This window comes from Danio rerio, chromosome 1 (assembly GCF_052040795.2).
Source record: "Danio rerio strain M-AB ecotype USA chromosome 1, GRCz13ab, whole genome shotgun sequence".
NCBI lineage: Eukaryota > Metazoa > Chordata > Actinopteri > Cypriniformes > Danionidae > Danio > Danio rerio.
Genome location: NC_141021.1, coordinates 29,915,001 through 29,930,825, shown reverse-complemented (window position 1 = coordinate 29,930,825; position 15,825 = coordinate 29,915,001). Strand labels below are relative to the sequence as shown.

Genomic DNA, 15,825 nt, shown 5'->3' with positions numbered 1-15,825 from the left:
GAAGGGGATTGACAAAAGCACCTTAATATAGTGACGTGCGATATGTTGAGGTATGCTTAAAAATCACAGTTTCCTTTTATATTTATATTCTGACATAGCGAAATGTGGTTTATGTTTGTTCCTTTTATAATTTACATACTATATGTGTGGCCAGATCAGAATGAATGCATTTGTTAAACAATAACACAAATGTACACACAACTTGTTTTTAGTATATCAGTTTGCTCAACGTTGTATGTTAACTCAAAGTATTGGTAATAAAGTGTTGATGCACATATACACAAAATTGCCATCGTAAAAATCATTAACACTACCACACTGCTAATTTCACATGATCCCCATGTAAAAAGACAATATATGTAAGAGCGATATACTTGTTTGAATACTTTTGACTTTTTTGTTGTTGTTGTTGTTATTGTTGTCGTTTTCTTGTTTATACATAGTCTCTATTGTGTGTTGTACTGATAGTACAGGGATAAAAACTGCTGAAGTTTATGAGAAAAAACACACAAAACATGACACTTTTTCTTCTCCCCCACAGAATTTGGACTCATAGTCACCATCCAGGCACAGTAGGATGGCACATAGGATAGATGAGGTCTAGGTAGCAGGGTTTAACCCTAAATGTTTTAAAATCAAACTATCTTTTTTTAAGAAAAAAATTAAGAATATCGCAGACACGCTGGATAGCCGGCTTTGCATGTGTATAGGCCTGTTTACAAAAAAAAAAAAAAAAAAAAGAAACAAAAAACTATTTACTGGCATTCTTTCATTACAAATTTGCTTACCCATTACACCCCCAACCAGAATCCCTACTGCTTACACTCACAGACTGGAAGAATCCAGATAGTCAGGAAAGGAGCACCGTCATAAAAAAAGGAATGAGATGCTACATCAAACCATACATTGCCACAATTCTAACTAGAAGTTTGTCTAACCCAAATCCGACTGCGACCCGGTTCAACTGTCAGTTTTGGAACAAGCATCTTAAATCTGACTCCTAAAGCAGATACCCAAAACATTTGTTAAACAGCAAAAAATAAATAAAAATGTAAACACAACATACTTTCAGTACATTGACATGCTAAAATGTATATGTGAACTCAAAGAATTGGTTAAAAGGTCTTGATGTACATCTGCAAAAATGTGGCTCAAACACATTGAAGTTGGACAAGGCAACAATGGAAATACTTGTTTGAATACTTTTTGTTTCTGCTTAATGTTTTAGTTTTTACATTAGCCTCTAGATCGTGTTGTACTGATAGTACTGAGATAAACACATGCTGATGTTCTGAGAAGGGCACACAAAACATGACACCTTTTCTTCTCCCCCACAGAAAAGGGCCACAGATAGGACAGAGGCTTGGGAATCATGGTTAAACAAAAAAAAAAAATCAAACGACTTTTTAGGAAAAGAAAAAAAAAAGTAAAAACATCGCAAACACACCAGATAGCCAGCTTTGCATGTGTATGGGTCAAATTACAAAAAACTATTTACTGCCATTCTTTCATTCTAAATGTGCTTACCCATTACACCCCCAACCTGAAACCCCACTGCTTACACTCACAGATTGGTAGGAGCTGGAATGCCAGAAGAGCGGCATAGGTTGTAAAAATGACAAACCATACACATTGCCACACATCTAACTATACTGTAATTCTTTGCCAAAATCAGCCCGACACTTGGTTCAACTGTCAATTTGGGACAAACCGTCATAAATCCTACCACTAAGCAGGGACCCTAAGCCTGTGAACTGGGGAAAGCTGCCTGTCATTGGTCACCAGTCTTACATTCATGAAACACATTGGACAAACCATACCATAAATTATTACCATACCGTCCAAAACATACTCATAAATTATTGACATAAGGCAATAAATCATCTTGACACTGTGTGTATTATAAGACTACTTTCCATTGACAATAATTTATATATATATAGAGACCTTGAAATTCCTTCTGCTTTAGACAGCAACACACGACCATATAAGGACAGATCTCTCATTAACCACATATTATATCTGTTTTTGATCTTTTCAATGGTGGGCGTAAAATTTAATTAATTTCTTTGTTTCAAATCCTTGCTTATTATTACACCGAGGTATGTAACAGTGTCTTTTATTGGAATACCACTAACTTCTTTTAAGGGACAGTCTTTAAGAGCAAATAAAATAGATTTACTCTTGTTCATCCTTAATCCAGAGACCTCAGAAAATTCCTCAATACAATTAATAACACTCTTCACTTCTTTACTATTTTTTACAAAAATTGTAGAGTCATCAGCTAATTGACTGAGTTTTATTTCTTTGTCAAACACTGAAATTCCTTGAAAATCAGCTTTTTTAATATGAGTAGCCATTACTTGTACAACTAATAAAAAAAGAAAAGGCGATATAGGGCAACCTTGCCTTATCCCACGGCTCATTTTAAATCTTGGACAAGTCCCATGAGATAATTGGACTGAGCTATTACAACCATTATAAAGAGTTTGAATTGCATTTTGAAAAAAAATGCCAAAGCCAAAAAATTCAATAACTTTGAATATAAAAGAGTGTTCAATAGTATCAAACGCTTTATAAAAGTCGATAAATAATATTAAACTGTCCTCTAGTATAAAATGGTTATAGTCAATTAGGTCAAGAATTAATCTAATGTTATTTCCAATAAACCGTCCCTTCAGAAAGCCTGATTGTTCTTGATCAATTATCATATTTAAAGATTTTTTAATTCTTTTGGCCAATATCAGAGAGTAAATTTTGGTATCATTTTTTAGCAAACTAATTGGTCTCCAATTTTCCAAGTACAATTTGTCTTTATTAGATTTTGGTATTAGTGTAATTACGCCTTGTTTTAGTGAAGCTGGAAGCTCTCGAATTATAACGGATTCTTTATAAACAGCAAGTAAAAAAGGTGCAAGAATATTACCAAAAGTTTTATAAATTCCCCTGTCAACCCATCACTTCCAGGAGATTTATTTTCTTTAAGACTATTTATACAATCTATTACTTCTACTAAATTTAAATCTTCATCACATGAATTTCTAAAATCAGAGTCAATTTTATTAGTATTTTCTGATAAACTGCTTAGGAGAAGTTCTATATTAGTGGGTTGATTAAAGGAACTATATAATTTACTATAAAATTGAGATACATAGTTAGAAATCTCCTTAGGATTTTCATTGATAGAATTATTTATTTTTAATTTGTTAACAGATGAAATTTCCCGTTCCTTTTTTCTAAGCTAAAAAAATATTTAGTATTCTTTTCTCCAGCTTCCATCCATTGTTTTCTTGACCTAACAAATGCACCTTTTGCTTTTTCTTCATAAATATTGTCTAGATCGTTCTGCAATGCTGTAAGTTTTAATACATCATTGCTTGACATATCTTGGTTACTTCTGCACATAATAGAATAAATTTCACTAAATATCTTGTTTTCGTTTTCTTTTTTCCTCTTTGCAATAGACTTTCCATAGGATATAGCGAGTTTTCTTATTTCAAATTTAGTTTGTTCCCAGTATTTTCCATACATTTGGGTCATACATGCCTGTTTCCAATATTTAATAATTAAGGTTTTAATTTGAGTTTCAAACTCTTTACATTTCAGCAAATTATTATTTAATTTCCAGTATCCCCTCTTAATCCTGTCTGACTGATGGCCTGAAATACAAATTTTTATTGATATGCCCTTGTGATCAGTTAAAACAGATGGTTCAATATTCACATATTCTACGTTTTCTTTCAGACTTTCTGATATAAGCCAAAAGTCAATACGCGATTGGAGAGATCCATCCCTATTAGACCAAGTATATGCTAAGGAATTTGTGTTCTTATAACTCCAAATGTCAACTATATTTAACCTTAAACATACGTTGCTTAATTAATTTGCACTATAGTCAATTTTCGGGGGCAATCTATCTTGTTGTCCATCAAAAATAGTGTTAAAGTCACCACCCCAAATAACTTCAGCTGAAGGGAATTTTAATTGCAAGTTATTAATATGACCTTCAATATCTTGATAAATTAATCCATTTATTTTTTTATTGTTGGTGGCATAAATATTTACAATAATAAATTGTACCTGGTTTATTTCAACAAGTAGAATGACCCAACGGCCATTATCATCCGATTTTTGAGTTTATAGCTGCGTCCCAAATCGCATACTTATGCACTATTTTACGCCATTTTGTAGTATAAATAGTGTAAGTAGTGTGTTCACATTGAAAACTCTCAAAATAATAAGTGCACTTTAATTACCCGGATGATGCACTCATTCAGCCGCTAAAATGAAGTGTGTAATGATGGACACTTCACGCACTCAACGACCGCAGGTTTGCTTACGTAGCGGAAGGGGCGGAGCGATCGGACGCACATGTTGAATAACTTTATTTATTTTGGATGGTGAAAGCAAAATTCTCCTACGAGAGTGATTATAGCGCCTCCGGATGGTAAATGCGGCAATACTCACGGCAGGTATTACTTGATAATTCAGTCGTTTATTTCACTGATTTGGCAACAGTCAAACGTCATCAGGGAAACGGTTTGAATTTCCGCTTAGTAAAAAAACATTAGTGTGCCATTTGGGACAGCACTACATACATATACTATCCTGTTGAGTGTGTAAGTGCATAAGTACATAGTGCATGAGTGCATAGTGTATAGTGTGCCATTTGGGACGCAGCTATTGTCTTCCCTAAAAACTTATCCTTTAAAATAGCGACACCTGCTGATCTATTTGAAGCGCCAAAAGAAAACCAAATGTCACAACTCCATTGACTCTTCCAAAAAGACACATCTTCTTTGCAGGCATGAGTTTCTTGAATAAAGCAAAAGTCAGCCTTTTTACTTTTACAAAACAGAAACAAAGCCTTTCTTTTTAGCAAATCTCGTATACCCCTGGCATTAACAGAAAATATTGTTATTGACATAACTCAAAAAAAATATACAATCCTTAATTATAAAAAACAATCAAGTGAACAAGTGAACAACAACCGAATAAGGTTTAAGAGTGTTGAGAGTGTATAACGAGTAAAAAATTCCCTCCGTCTTTGAAAAATCAGTCACGTTAACTTAGTCCTGAAATCCTTTTCGCTTTGATTAAAAAAAATAATAATAAATGACCTCCTTTGTTTTTTTGTTTTTTTTTTCTTCTGTGTACCACAAAACAAAGTAACCATTTTTTATGGAAAATATAAAATTATCAGTAACAAATATGTATACATCTAAAGAGTGAAAGGAAAACAAATTATATATTTTTAAAGAGGTCACATCATTTACAAAATTACAATCTAATGTAGCTAGAGCTTTTTTGTGCAACAAAAAATCAGTGTCCAAAACCTATATTTAGAGAAATTTATATCTTAATTTCTTTACCATCAACTATTGCCTTGATTCCAACAAAAAAGGGCTTTTTTCCCTCTTTCCTGGCTTTGTCGATTGACGGCCAAAGGAGATTCCGCGTAGCCCTGTCTTTGATTGTGAAGCCTTCTTTGAAGTACATCTTGTTCTTCTTGAGAAAGTCATTTCCCTTGGCTCCTTTCCATGTGAGGTCTCGCGATGTTCTGGAAGTGAATCTTATTATCACTGGCCTTGGTTTCTTTCCTTTGCCGCCATCTGCACTGGATCTTCCAACTCGATGAGCAATGTCCACATTACTTGCTACAAAATCACGCTCTTGCTCGACGACCACCTCTTTGCAAATTTCCATTATTCACACCTTGACATTCTCATCTGGACGCTCAGGCATCCCTTCCAAACGAAGATTCCATCTCCGGTCGTAACGATCCTGCTCATTCATTCTGTCCTCCAATTCAGAGATGCGCTTCAGATTAGCTTCATTCTTGTTTTTTAACTCTTCGTTCTCCTTCCGAATGTCGAATATTTCTGAATGGACCGCCTCTAGTGCTTCTTTCAATAAGTTGATGCTATTCAAATTTTCTTTAACCATGTCTTTTATTTCTTCAGATGACTGTCGAATTATTTGAATGATACTTTGCTGTACCTGGCTTAATGTGAGGTCATCCGTTGCATCACCCTTTGCCACCCTTTTCGTTGGAGGTGCTTTGGATGGGGTATTCGGAGCAGAATAATTTTCTTTTCCTTCTTTGCCGTGACAACTATATGAATGAGTTTCACTAATGAGCCTTTTTTCCGTCGATCGCTGAAGTTCAATGTCCATCTTTACGGAGTCAGACAAGTCCATGGTAACTTTCAGGAGTTTTCAATACGAGTAAAAAAACATGTAAATATGACTACTCAACTGTAACACGTTCTAACCACTGATATAAAACTTAAATAAAAAGTGTGACTGATTAATTACATCGAAATCTGTAAGATACCCGCTTTTATTTTCAGAGCCAAAGCATGTGCGTCTAATCAAGCCGCCATCTTGCGCCGCCCCCCGAGTACCACAAAATTCGTTGTAGTGCAATAGAGTGGAGGAACTATGACGTCACTTTGTAGGCTAATCGGCTGCTAGCATAATACTGGTTCCCTCGTGAAAATCCCTTTGGGATTTTCCCATAGGCTTTTCGAAGATTGCGAATAATAAGCTCTGTGTTCAAACACTGTTCGTTACACTTACACGTTTTGTCCAGCCGGATAATCGTCACACGAAAATAAAATTTTGAGCACTTTTGGATCTTAAATACAAACGCAAGAACTGAAAAGCTAACATTAGACTATAAACGGACTACACTGCCCTCGGGGCGCTCGTCTGTGACGTCAGCCCCACCCTGCTACAGACAATTTATCAAGCTTATTTTTTAGAAATATTGTCCATAACAAAGATTTATTCTCTCTGTTTATTATATATTAAATATATTTTAAAATTCACGGTATATACAATATAAACAAATAAATACGCAAAAACACATAGGTGCCTTTTGGATCGTTTTGAAGTGGGAAATGTTTTGCTTTACAGTTGTTCTAAAAGTTTTAAAACTGTGTGTATAAATCTGCCTACATAGTGTTATCACAAGACATAATTAAATAAGTGTATCGCTAGCGTGCAGTGCACACAGCCCGTTTACCTTAAAAGACGACAGAAATGAGGCGTGAGGAGGAAGTCTATCTGTAAGTTCCATCATCATGGACACAGAGCAACATTGAGTATTGCTTTTTTTGTCACGATGTACAGTGAAAAGCAGCCCATACAGTCACATATGCTAAACATTTTATGGACGACTGTTAATATAGCATGGTGGCATGTGCTTTTTCAGTTACAGATTTGAAAAACAAAAAGACAGGAAATAAAGAATGCTAAACTCACATAAAGAGCTATTTAATAAAACGTGCTCTTTGGCATAACGTGGTTCAAAATAGAACATGCTGTGTACAAAGAACCTTTAAATGTCCGTATATTTTAGCGTGTAGTAATGAATAATAATAATAATAATAATAATAATACCCGATAATAATACTGATAATAATAATAATATGTTCTCAACATGTTCATTTTCTATCCTGTGTGGTGGTCCTAGTCCTTGCTGTTACACGTTGAATTTATGCTTATTAATGACACTTTATTCAAAATAAATAATTACTTAAAACATTATTGTTAGGTCTCCGTATTCTAGCAAGTAATTTCAATTTATCATTTTTTGGTAACCTCAAACTTTTTGAATGGTTTTTATGTGCCATAGAATAGTTATTGGTAATAAAAAAATGTGAATTGTTTATTTCAGTGTGATATATCCTATTTTCAAGACACCCTGCCCCTTTTGTTATACAACTGTTTGTATCATTATATAAGTGAGCTATATAACACACCAATAGGGCCTCGTCCCTGATGTCACGTGCTTCTGTGAGAGCGAGGCGGACTGTATCACACTTTCTCGTATTTATTGTCTTCGTTTTATTAAATCAAGGAATGCATTTTTACAATTTCAACTGACTCATATGAAATATGGACATGGTATAGAATGACTAAACCGAAAAACAGGTTAAACTGGATTTTGATCGAAAGGATTCCCGAGGAAGTGCCAATGCCGGAGACATCGGGTCTTACATAAAAACAAATGGGTTACTTAAACGCCGACGGTGAATATGCTTCATTCAGGACGAGATCGCGAAAGTCGTCATCAGAACTGGAGTATATGTGTGAATCTGATTTTCTCTTGTAGATTGCTTAAATAGCTGCGTAGTTTTTGGATACTTGTGATAATTTTTAATCCAAACCCAACGCTTGTTCTGCAATTTTGCAAGTTATGTCTGTTTTTCTAAGCTCAGTTCATTATAACTTCGCTTGGTGTATTTGGTAAAGACATTTGTTTTTCTTCATTAGGAAATGAACCATTAGTCGTTTAAGAGTTGGGAGTAGGCTTATCGGCGATTAGGTAAAGACCTAGAAATATAGAAAATATTATAGGTCTAATAACATTTGGCATTTGATTTCCTTATTGGGTTTTGCCGATCGTGTTTTATTGAAAATGGGGCTTTTTAAGTAGCTGAAAACAGGATGGCGTTCGTTTATTTATAACCTGGATTACACCAAAGCTTTAGTCAAGAGCTTTGCACTTTTTCATAGACCTAATAAACAAATTGCCATTTTGTACTGTCCAGCAGAAATGGATACTAGCATACAGAATCATGTCGAACATTATGTTCACGACCTCTCAAATCCTACTGCACCGGGTCTATGTACGGAAATGCTCGGAGTAGCGGACGAGGCATGCAGGGCTGGAGACTTCGATCTAGCCGCGGAGATATATTCCTCTCAGCTGGCTGAGGTCGAGCATACAGACCGTGGCCTGTGCTTGCGTAAAGCTGACGCTCTTGCCCGTGGTGGGCGAATAGCTGATGCATTAGACTCGTACTGCATCGCTGCAAATATCCAGGCACTAAAGCCCGATGAACTGCAGATTTTAGTTGAAGTGATAACAAATACGATACGCACGAAAGAGCAGTGTGAGAGTAAGAACGTAAGCGTAGGCTGTAACTCGGAAGTCAGATGTTTTGAGAGTGACGAGTCAGTTGAAGAACATAACTTAGATTTGTTTTCATGCTGTCTTTGTAAGTGCTTGTTAACTGAACCGACAACATTAGTATGTGGGCATACTTTTTGTAAACGCTGTTTGGAAAATGATCTGAAAAGAGAGTGTAGAAGCTGTCTGTTAAAAACGACCAAGTCACCGAAACAATTTAATGTTGACGGACTCAGAGTAAATGTTATCATCAGTGGATTGATTGACAAATGGTTTAATACGGAAAGCAAAGTCAGACGATACTGGATGGAAGGGGAATATCTTTGGGAAAAGCAAGACTTATCCAACGCCATGCTGAAGTTCAACACGGCGATTGACCAAGGTAAATAAATGTTTAATCACATGTATACGGGGCCTTTCACAAAAAAAAAAAAAGATTAGACCTACTTTTCAAAAGAAATGATCACAGAGGGCGACATTACGCAGGCTCCAATATGATATTGTTTTGTAACAACGTGACAATATAATTTACTAACTGGCTTTGAATTGTTTCATAAGGTTGTAAGGATAATAAAAGGTGCAATTATCTTAATCACCATTAAAATAATTAGTTTTGTTGCATATAATTAAACCAACTTTAAGTCTTAAGTAGAGCTGCAATATATATATATATATATATATATATATATATATATATATATATATATATATATATATATATATACACATACATACACACATACATACATACATACATACATACATACATACATACATACATACATACACACATACACACACAGAGGTGGGACCAAGTCATTGTTTGGCAAGTCACAAGTAAGTCTCAATTCATTGCCTTCAAGTCCCGAGTCAAGTCCCAAGTCAAAGGCAACAAGTCTCAAGTCAAGTCCAAAGTCCTACAGTTTGATTTTCGAGTCTTTTCGAGCCTTTTTAACAGAAAAATAAAATGTAAACAGATTATGTATGGTTGTAAGATCTGTATGTATTAAACAAACTTTTTTTTAAATAAAAGAACATTGCTCAGATATATAAAAATACAAATGTAATTTTCTGAAAAGTGCTAAACAGTGCTGCGTCTCGTCTCCACAGCATATTGCACAAGAACGAGTTCCACCACAATAGAGTCCATTTTGCCTCACATCACACAGAAATTGCAGGTCTACTCAATAATATCCAGCTGCAGACCCGCAGAACCACACACGTTTATATCCAGCTGCAGACCCGCAGAACCACACACGTTTTAGGCACACACAATCTAGGACACACAATCTAGGCAAACCATATATGGTTATGACGGATGTTAAAGTTATAACGTCTTTTTGGACATCGTCATCGATATATTTTGATATATTTGATTAATAAATATTGTACACAATAAACAATAGTGTTTACTTTACTTTATTTCACAAATATTGCGATTGAGACGGCCGAATGGGGAGCATTGTTTCCGATCGCCATTCAATATAATAGAGTGAACAGTTTTAATCAGTCATTATAGCTGATCAGTCTTTATTACCTGACAATAATTTGGCAGATACACGTTTGCTGGCCTTGCTGAATGATCTCATTTGGACCGGTTTAATTTATATAATGGATTAATTTATGATGAAGGAAATAATAGCAAGTTAATATAGGCAATAATACATTATATGTAATAAAATATTTTTACATGTAACAAATGTTTAACACTATATTAATATTTTACTCAAGCGGTGTTTATTAGCTTAATTTTCTAATAACCTTTTAATGAATGATTTCCCACATTTAATACTCTTAATAAAACTATTAATAAAATATTAACTATTATAAAAAAAATCATAAGTGTATACACACACACACACACACACACACACACACACACACACACACACACATATATATATATATACACACACACACACACACACACACACACATATACACACACACACATATATATATATATATATATATATATATATATATATATATATATATATGTAACAGCTTTAACAGTGACAGTTTAGTAAAAGATAGTAGTTTATATATAAACTTATAATTATAATCAGTTAAAATAATCAGTTTATAACTATATTGTTTAAATGGTTAACTATAGTAGGCTAATTTATTTTAAAGTGACATTATTGTTTGCTTTTTTATATTTTACAACAACGTGATTTTAACGAAGTATAATAAGAGCTTGAATTAGTTTATTAAACTTAATCCAATAATTAGACGGTCTATTATGTTTTCTTTGTGTATATGGACACATGAATAAAGTCATAAGTGTCTTTAACCAATTATTTTTATTGACATAATTTAAGTTCAGAAACTGCAGAGACTTTAAAATGATCGTTACGATATAATAATAAAATTGACTGAAATGGGAAACCATATTTGTGAAATTCAATAGGTGGCGATAATGCTAAAGCAGGGCTCGAAATTGCGACCATTTTGGTCGCATATGCGCCCGAAATTTTATCTATGCGACCTTAAAATATATTTGGGAGCATTTCTGCGAGTGCTTAAAATTGTTATGTGGACCAGTTTTTACTGTAAAATGTTCACCACATGCGCGGATTCGGGAGAAATTCACGCAGAATGCATCTCTGCACTTGCAACGCGAAACGCAGCGCTCGGGAATGGTTTAAAACAGTTGTCATGTCAACTTGCTTCAGTAAACAAATCCAAGTCCGTAATGCGTGCCCCGCCTTCACGCTCTTCTTATTGGCCCACTGCTCTAGCACTGAACGCGAATGATTGGTTAATATCAGCTGTCAATCACTCAGTCAGCGCTTCTGGCTTGGGATGACAGAGAGAGAGCTGCTACCGCGAAAAATTGTAAAGCGCTGAAGAGGAGAATGAAGATAACACTGACAGATTTTGTTTTAGAAACCATGACATCTAAAGTTATAAATACTGAAACATCTTAGTAGTGATCATGTGCTGAATGTTAATCCACTATCTAAACTTTTCCAAGAGTAGAAGACTTCCATTGGCTTTAAGTCCGCTATGAAATGCCTGTGGGATGGAGTTTTCAGGTAACTGTTCGCCACATCTAGAACAAGAGCTTTCGTTTAATCTCTTATATAAATCGCCAGATGCTGTCCGCCATGCAAGGGACAGCTATATGTCAAATTGAACACCACGTACACTATCGCGAACGGGCTTGCATTGAGTAAACTAATATCGCTACTCATAAAAATAAACCGGTATTGCTATTAACATGTATGCATATAATAAGCTACAATCTGTGTCAAAAGCATTAGTGCAATATCAGACAGCACTTGTGAGAACAGCACAGTAATACCGTTAACAGATTCATTTAAGTGCGTGCAGGGCCGGTGAGCGCTCCGTGTATCTTTTGCTCACTCAGTTCTGTTATAAAAATCTATTTTCTTGTGATAACGGGATTTCGTCGAGACATATTTTCCTCAAGCTTGCATTTATATATATATATATATATATATATATATATATTTTTTGCTTGTTAGTTTGATAAGTGTTGATTTCAAATACAATAAATATGTTTGTATAAAACGTGTAGTAACGGTGCTCATAATTGGTGGGTGCGACTAAATTTTGGCTGATGCGCCTAAATGTTTAAAGTTAGGAGCACCGGTGCTACCAAGCAAAAAGGTTAATTTCGAGCCCTGTAAAGAGTTAGATACCATATATGGTTTGCCTAGATTGTGTGTGCCTCAAACGTGTGTGGTTCTGCGGGCCTGCAGCTGGATATATCTCGGTCTACTGCTGTCTAGTTCATTAAGTTTAGTTGTGCTATGTTATGTCTTCGGTGATCAACTTGTGATTAACTAAAACTACATAAACGACCTCAATGAGGCAGCAGTAGACCAACAACTCCTGTATGCTGCAAAGTAAAATTGAGTGAACTTGGTATTTTGTCAATTGAATCTCGTGTGTGCTGAAGAGATGGAGATGCAAATATGTCTAGCAGCAATGTAAAATTGTGGCACATATTCTCAATAAAGTAGGCTACTTCATACAAACAATAACGTTGTTTTCTTCACATAACAATGAAGAACTTTGCTTTCTACCTTGTGTGATGCTCCTGCACCGACTTCCTTTGTGGACAAAACTGCTTGCGAGCTCTCAAATATACGCTGCTCATGCGCACATTTTCTCGCTCTCAAATATGCACTGCTCACGCACACATTTTCCTGCGTGCTCTCAGAGATTATATACAGAATTTGTGTCTTGTGTTTCCTCTTCCTTTCGTGCTTTTTGATATGATTTATATTGAGGCACTATTTATTAACAATAACCAAAATACTAAAATAGACTTACATATTAAATTTTTTATCTAATAAACCATAACATTTTGGCTGTATGTTATATGATGAGATATTTCCAGTTACAAACACTTAAAGACACAGAGAATAGATGTTGGATGTAAAGAATGCATTTTGTTTTACAAACATTTATTAAACATCCAAAAGGTGCACCATACTAATCAAATAAAAAACATTTAAACAAAAATATAACTAACGCAAGCAGAAATGTAACTGTGATAAAAATAAGGAAAAACTTGATTAGGTATTATAGCCTACTGTACTTTTCACTCTTTAAATAAATCTCACTATCAGTCCCATTTTATCATGGCAACTAAAATAAAGTGAACACGTCTCTGCTGTCTTCCACATTATTGATGAGATTGTGGAGGACATTTTCCATGTCATCCTCTTCATTTTGAGGAAAAGCTGTTCCACAGGGCCCCTGAACACATCTATTGGCATGGACAGTGTTTTGAACAACACTATAGTAAAGTACTTCAGTTAATTAGGTTAGGTCATATTATAGTTGCTATGGTAACACAAGAGTAATATAAACAAATTGCCCAGTGCTGTAGTTTTTTACAATATACGGTATATTATACTACAATTCACCACACTTTACTGTAGAAAAACTACACTCTGTATTTTATTTTATCAGTTCACTATTCTTAATACTACAGTATGCTGAAGCATTCATTAACAACTTGTAAATAATACTAGCCTAAAACATAAGCAGTATACCTAACTCTCAAAAACACTAGTATTTATTATAGAATTTACCTTAACCTCATAGTTTTTATGTATTGTTACTAAATAGTGTAGCAATATATAAACCATATCAACATTCTGAAATAATCAATTTACCAGGAGGATCTCTGGAGAGCAAAAGCAGGAAAGGTTTGAGGCACCAGTGTGGACAAAAGTCAAGCAAATGCAGTGAGACTGAATACGCGTGCAAGAGACCAGCCAATCAGATTGAAGTACCTGCCCACTGGTGAAAGTAATGTCAGAGTTAACCAGATTTTTCTTTCTTTTCATAAAGAACGGGGTTCGAATCCCACTTAGGCACTTGTAAACTATCATTTTAGACTATTTTGTCAAAAATCCCTACTGAAAAAAACAGCTTGAACCAGACTAGGCTGGTTGGCTGGTTTTAGCTGGTCGACCAGGCTGGTTTTAGAGGGGTTTTGGCCATTTCCAGGCTGGTTTCCAGCCTGGTCTTAGCTGGTCAGGCTGGGAGATGACCATATAAAACCAGCTTGACCAGCCTAGCCAGGCTGGGAGCCCAGCTAAAACCAGCTATGTCCAGCTTAAACCAGGCTGGTCAAGCTGGTTTTAGCTGGATTTTGCTGGTCAGTTTTCAGCCTGACCAGCTAAGACCAGGCTGGAAATGGCTGAAAACCAGCCTGGAAATTACCAAAACCCCTCTAAAACCAGCCTGGTTGACTAGCTAAAACCAGCTTACCAGCCTAGGCTGGTTTAAGCTGAATTTTTCTGCAGGGATATTGTAATGTTTAACAATTTATTAGAGACACGAATTATCTAAAACTTGTTTTCATGTTTGAATAGCCAATAAATGTGCTAAATAAATTAAAATAGAAATACCCACAGTGAAACAGTTATATAAATTTAAATATTAGTTTAAATACATTCATAGTGGTTTTGAATATCTTTTAATATGTAAAGTTCACATTCAACAAACTGAATAAAACAAGTCTTCGTTTTTAGTTTATTTAAAAACAATTACAAATGGAGTAATTCAACTCTCAATTAGATGATCTCATTGAGTGATGGAATAATAAAGGTAAAACTTTAATTGAATGATCAGTGAAGTGTTTCCAAATGAAATCTGTTAAAATAAGAGTCCTACAAAACAGGAACAAAGACACTCATGAAACAAAATGTGATTGTTAATTGTATTTTTTATTAGATGGTTGGTTTTAAGTACTTTAAAAATAGTAGATAAGCGTTAAATATAGAGGGGGAAATACAGAAAAACAAACAAACAGAAATTCAACAATATAGATGCATTACATTACAATCTCACAATACAAATTTAATTAAAAACCATATAGAGGACTAAAATATTGCTAAGAGGCATAACATCAACAATAATACAAATACTTTTAAGGTTTTAAATACTAAATAAAATTAATATTATCAATCCAAAATATGAAAAAGGTAACACTTTACAATAAGGTTGTATTAATTAATTAAGTTTATGTATGTACTAATGTGAACAAACAATGCAGTGCAGTACAGTTACAGTTCATTACAGTATTCATTAATTAATGGAAATAAAATTATTGGTTACTCTTGTTAAATCACAGTGCATTAACATTAATGTTAACAAGCATACCTTTAAATTGTAATAATGCAATAGTAAATGTTAAACTATAATTAATAAAGGTTTAAAAGTATAGTTCATTATTAGTTCATGTTAGTACATAGATTTACTAAAAAAAACTTATTGCAAAATGTCACCAAAAAATAACAAAACACTTTCTTCACAGTTTTAAGAGCTTTAAAAATAAATTATATATATCTTGTTATTATATATGGCATGTAATTAATGTTACTACTAATTAAATAGTTAGAAAATACTGT

General features: G+C 34.4%; 1 protein-coding gene and 1 long non-coding RNA gene across 3 annotated transcripts in view; one reads left to right on the top strand and one right to left on the bottom strand.

The window, feature by feature from the left end:
- Nucleotides 1-7,787: 7,787 nt before the first annotated feature.
- Nucleotides 7,788-15,825, top strand: part of lonrf2 (LON peptidase N-terminal domain and ring finger 2) — a 97,083-nt gene continuing 89,045 nt past the window's right edge. For both annotated transcript variants that reach the window (XM_087237258.1, XM_087237257.1), the window contains exon 1: nucleotides 7,788-9,305. In XM_087237258.1, the coding sequence (XP_087093384.1) occupies nucleotides 8,567-9,305 (739 nt within the window). In that variant the 5' untranslated portion in view covers nucleotides 7,788-8,566. The remainder of the gene's footprint in view (nucleotides 9,306-15,825) is intronic.
- On the bottom strand, nucleotides 13,349-15,385 carry LOC147846863 (uncharacterized). The gene is made up of 2 exons (XR_015476628.1): nucleotides 14,684-15,385; nucleotides 13,349-14,278 (listed from the first exon to the last, which is right to left on the bottom strand). It is a non-coding gene; the product is annotated as an uncharacterized LOC147846863 (long non-coding RNA).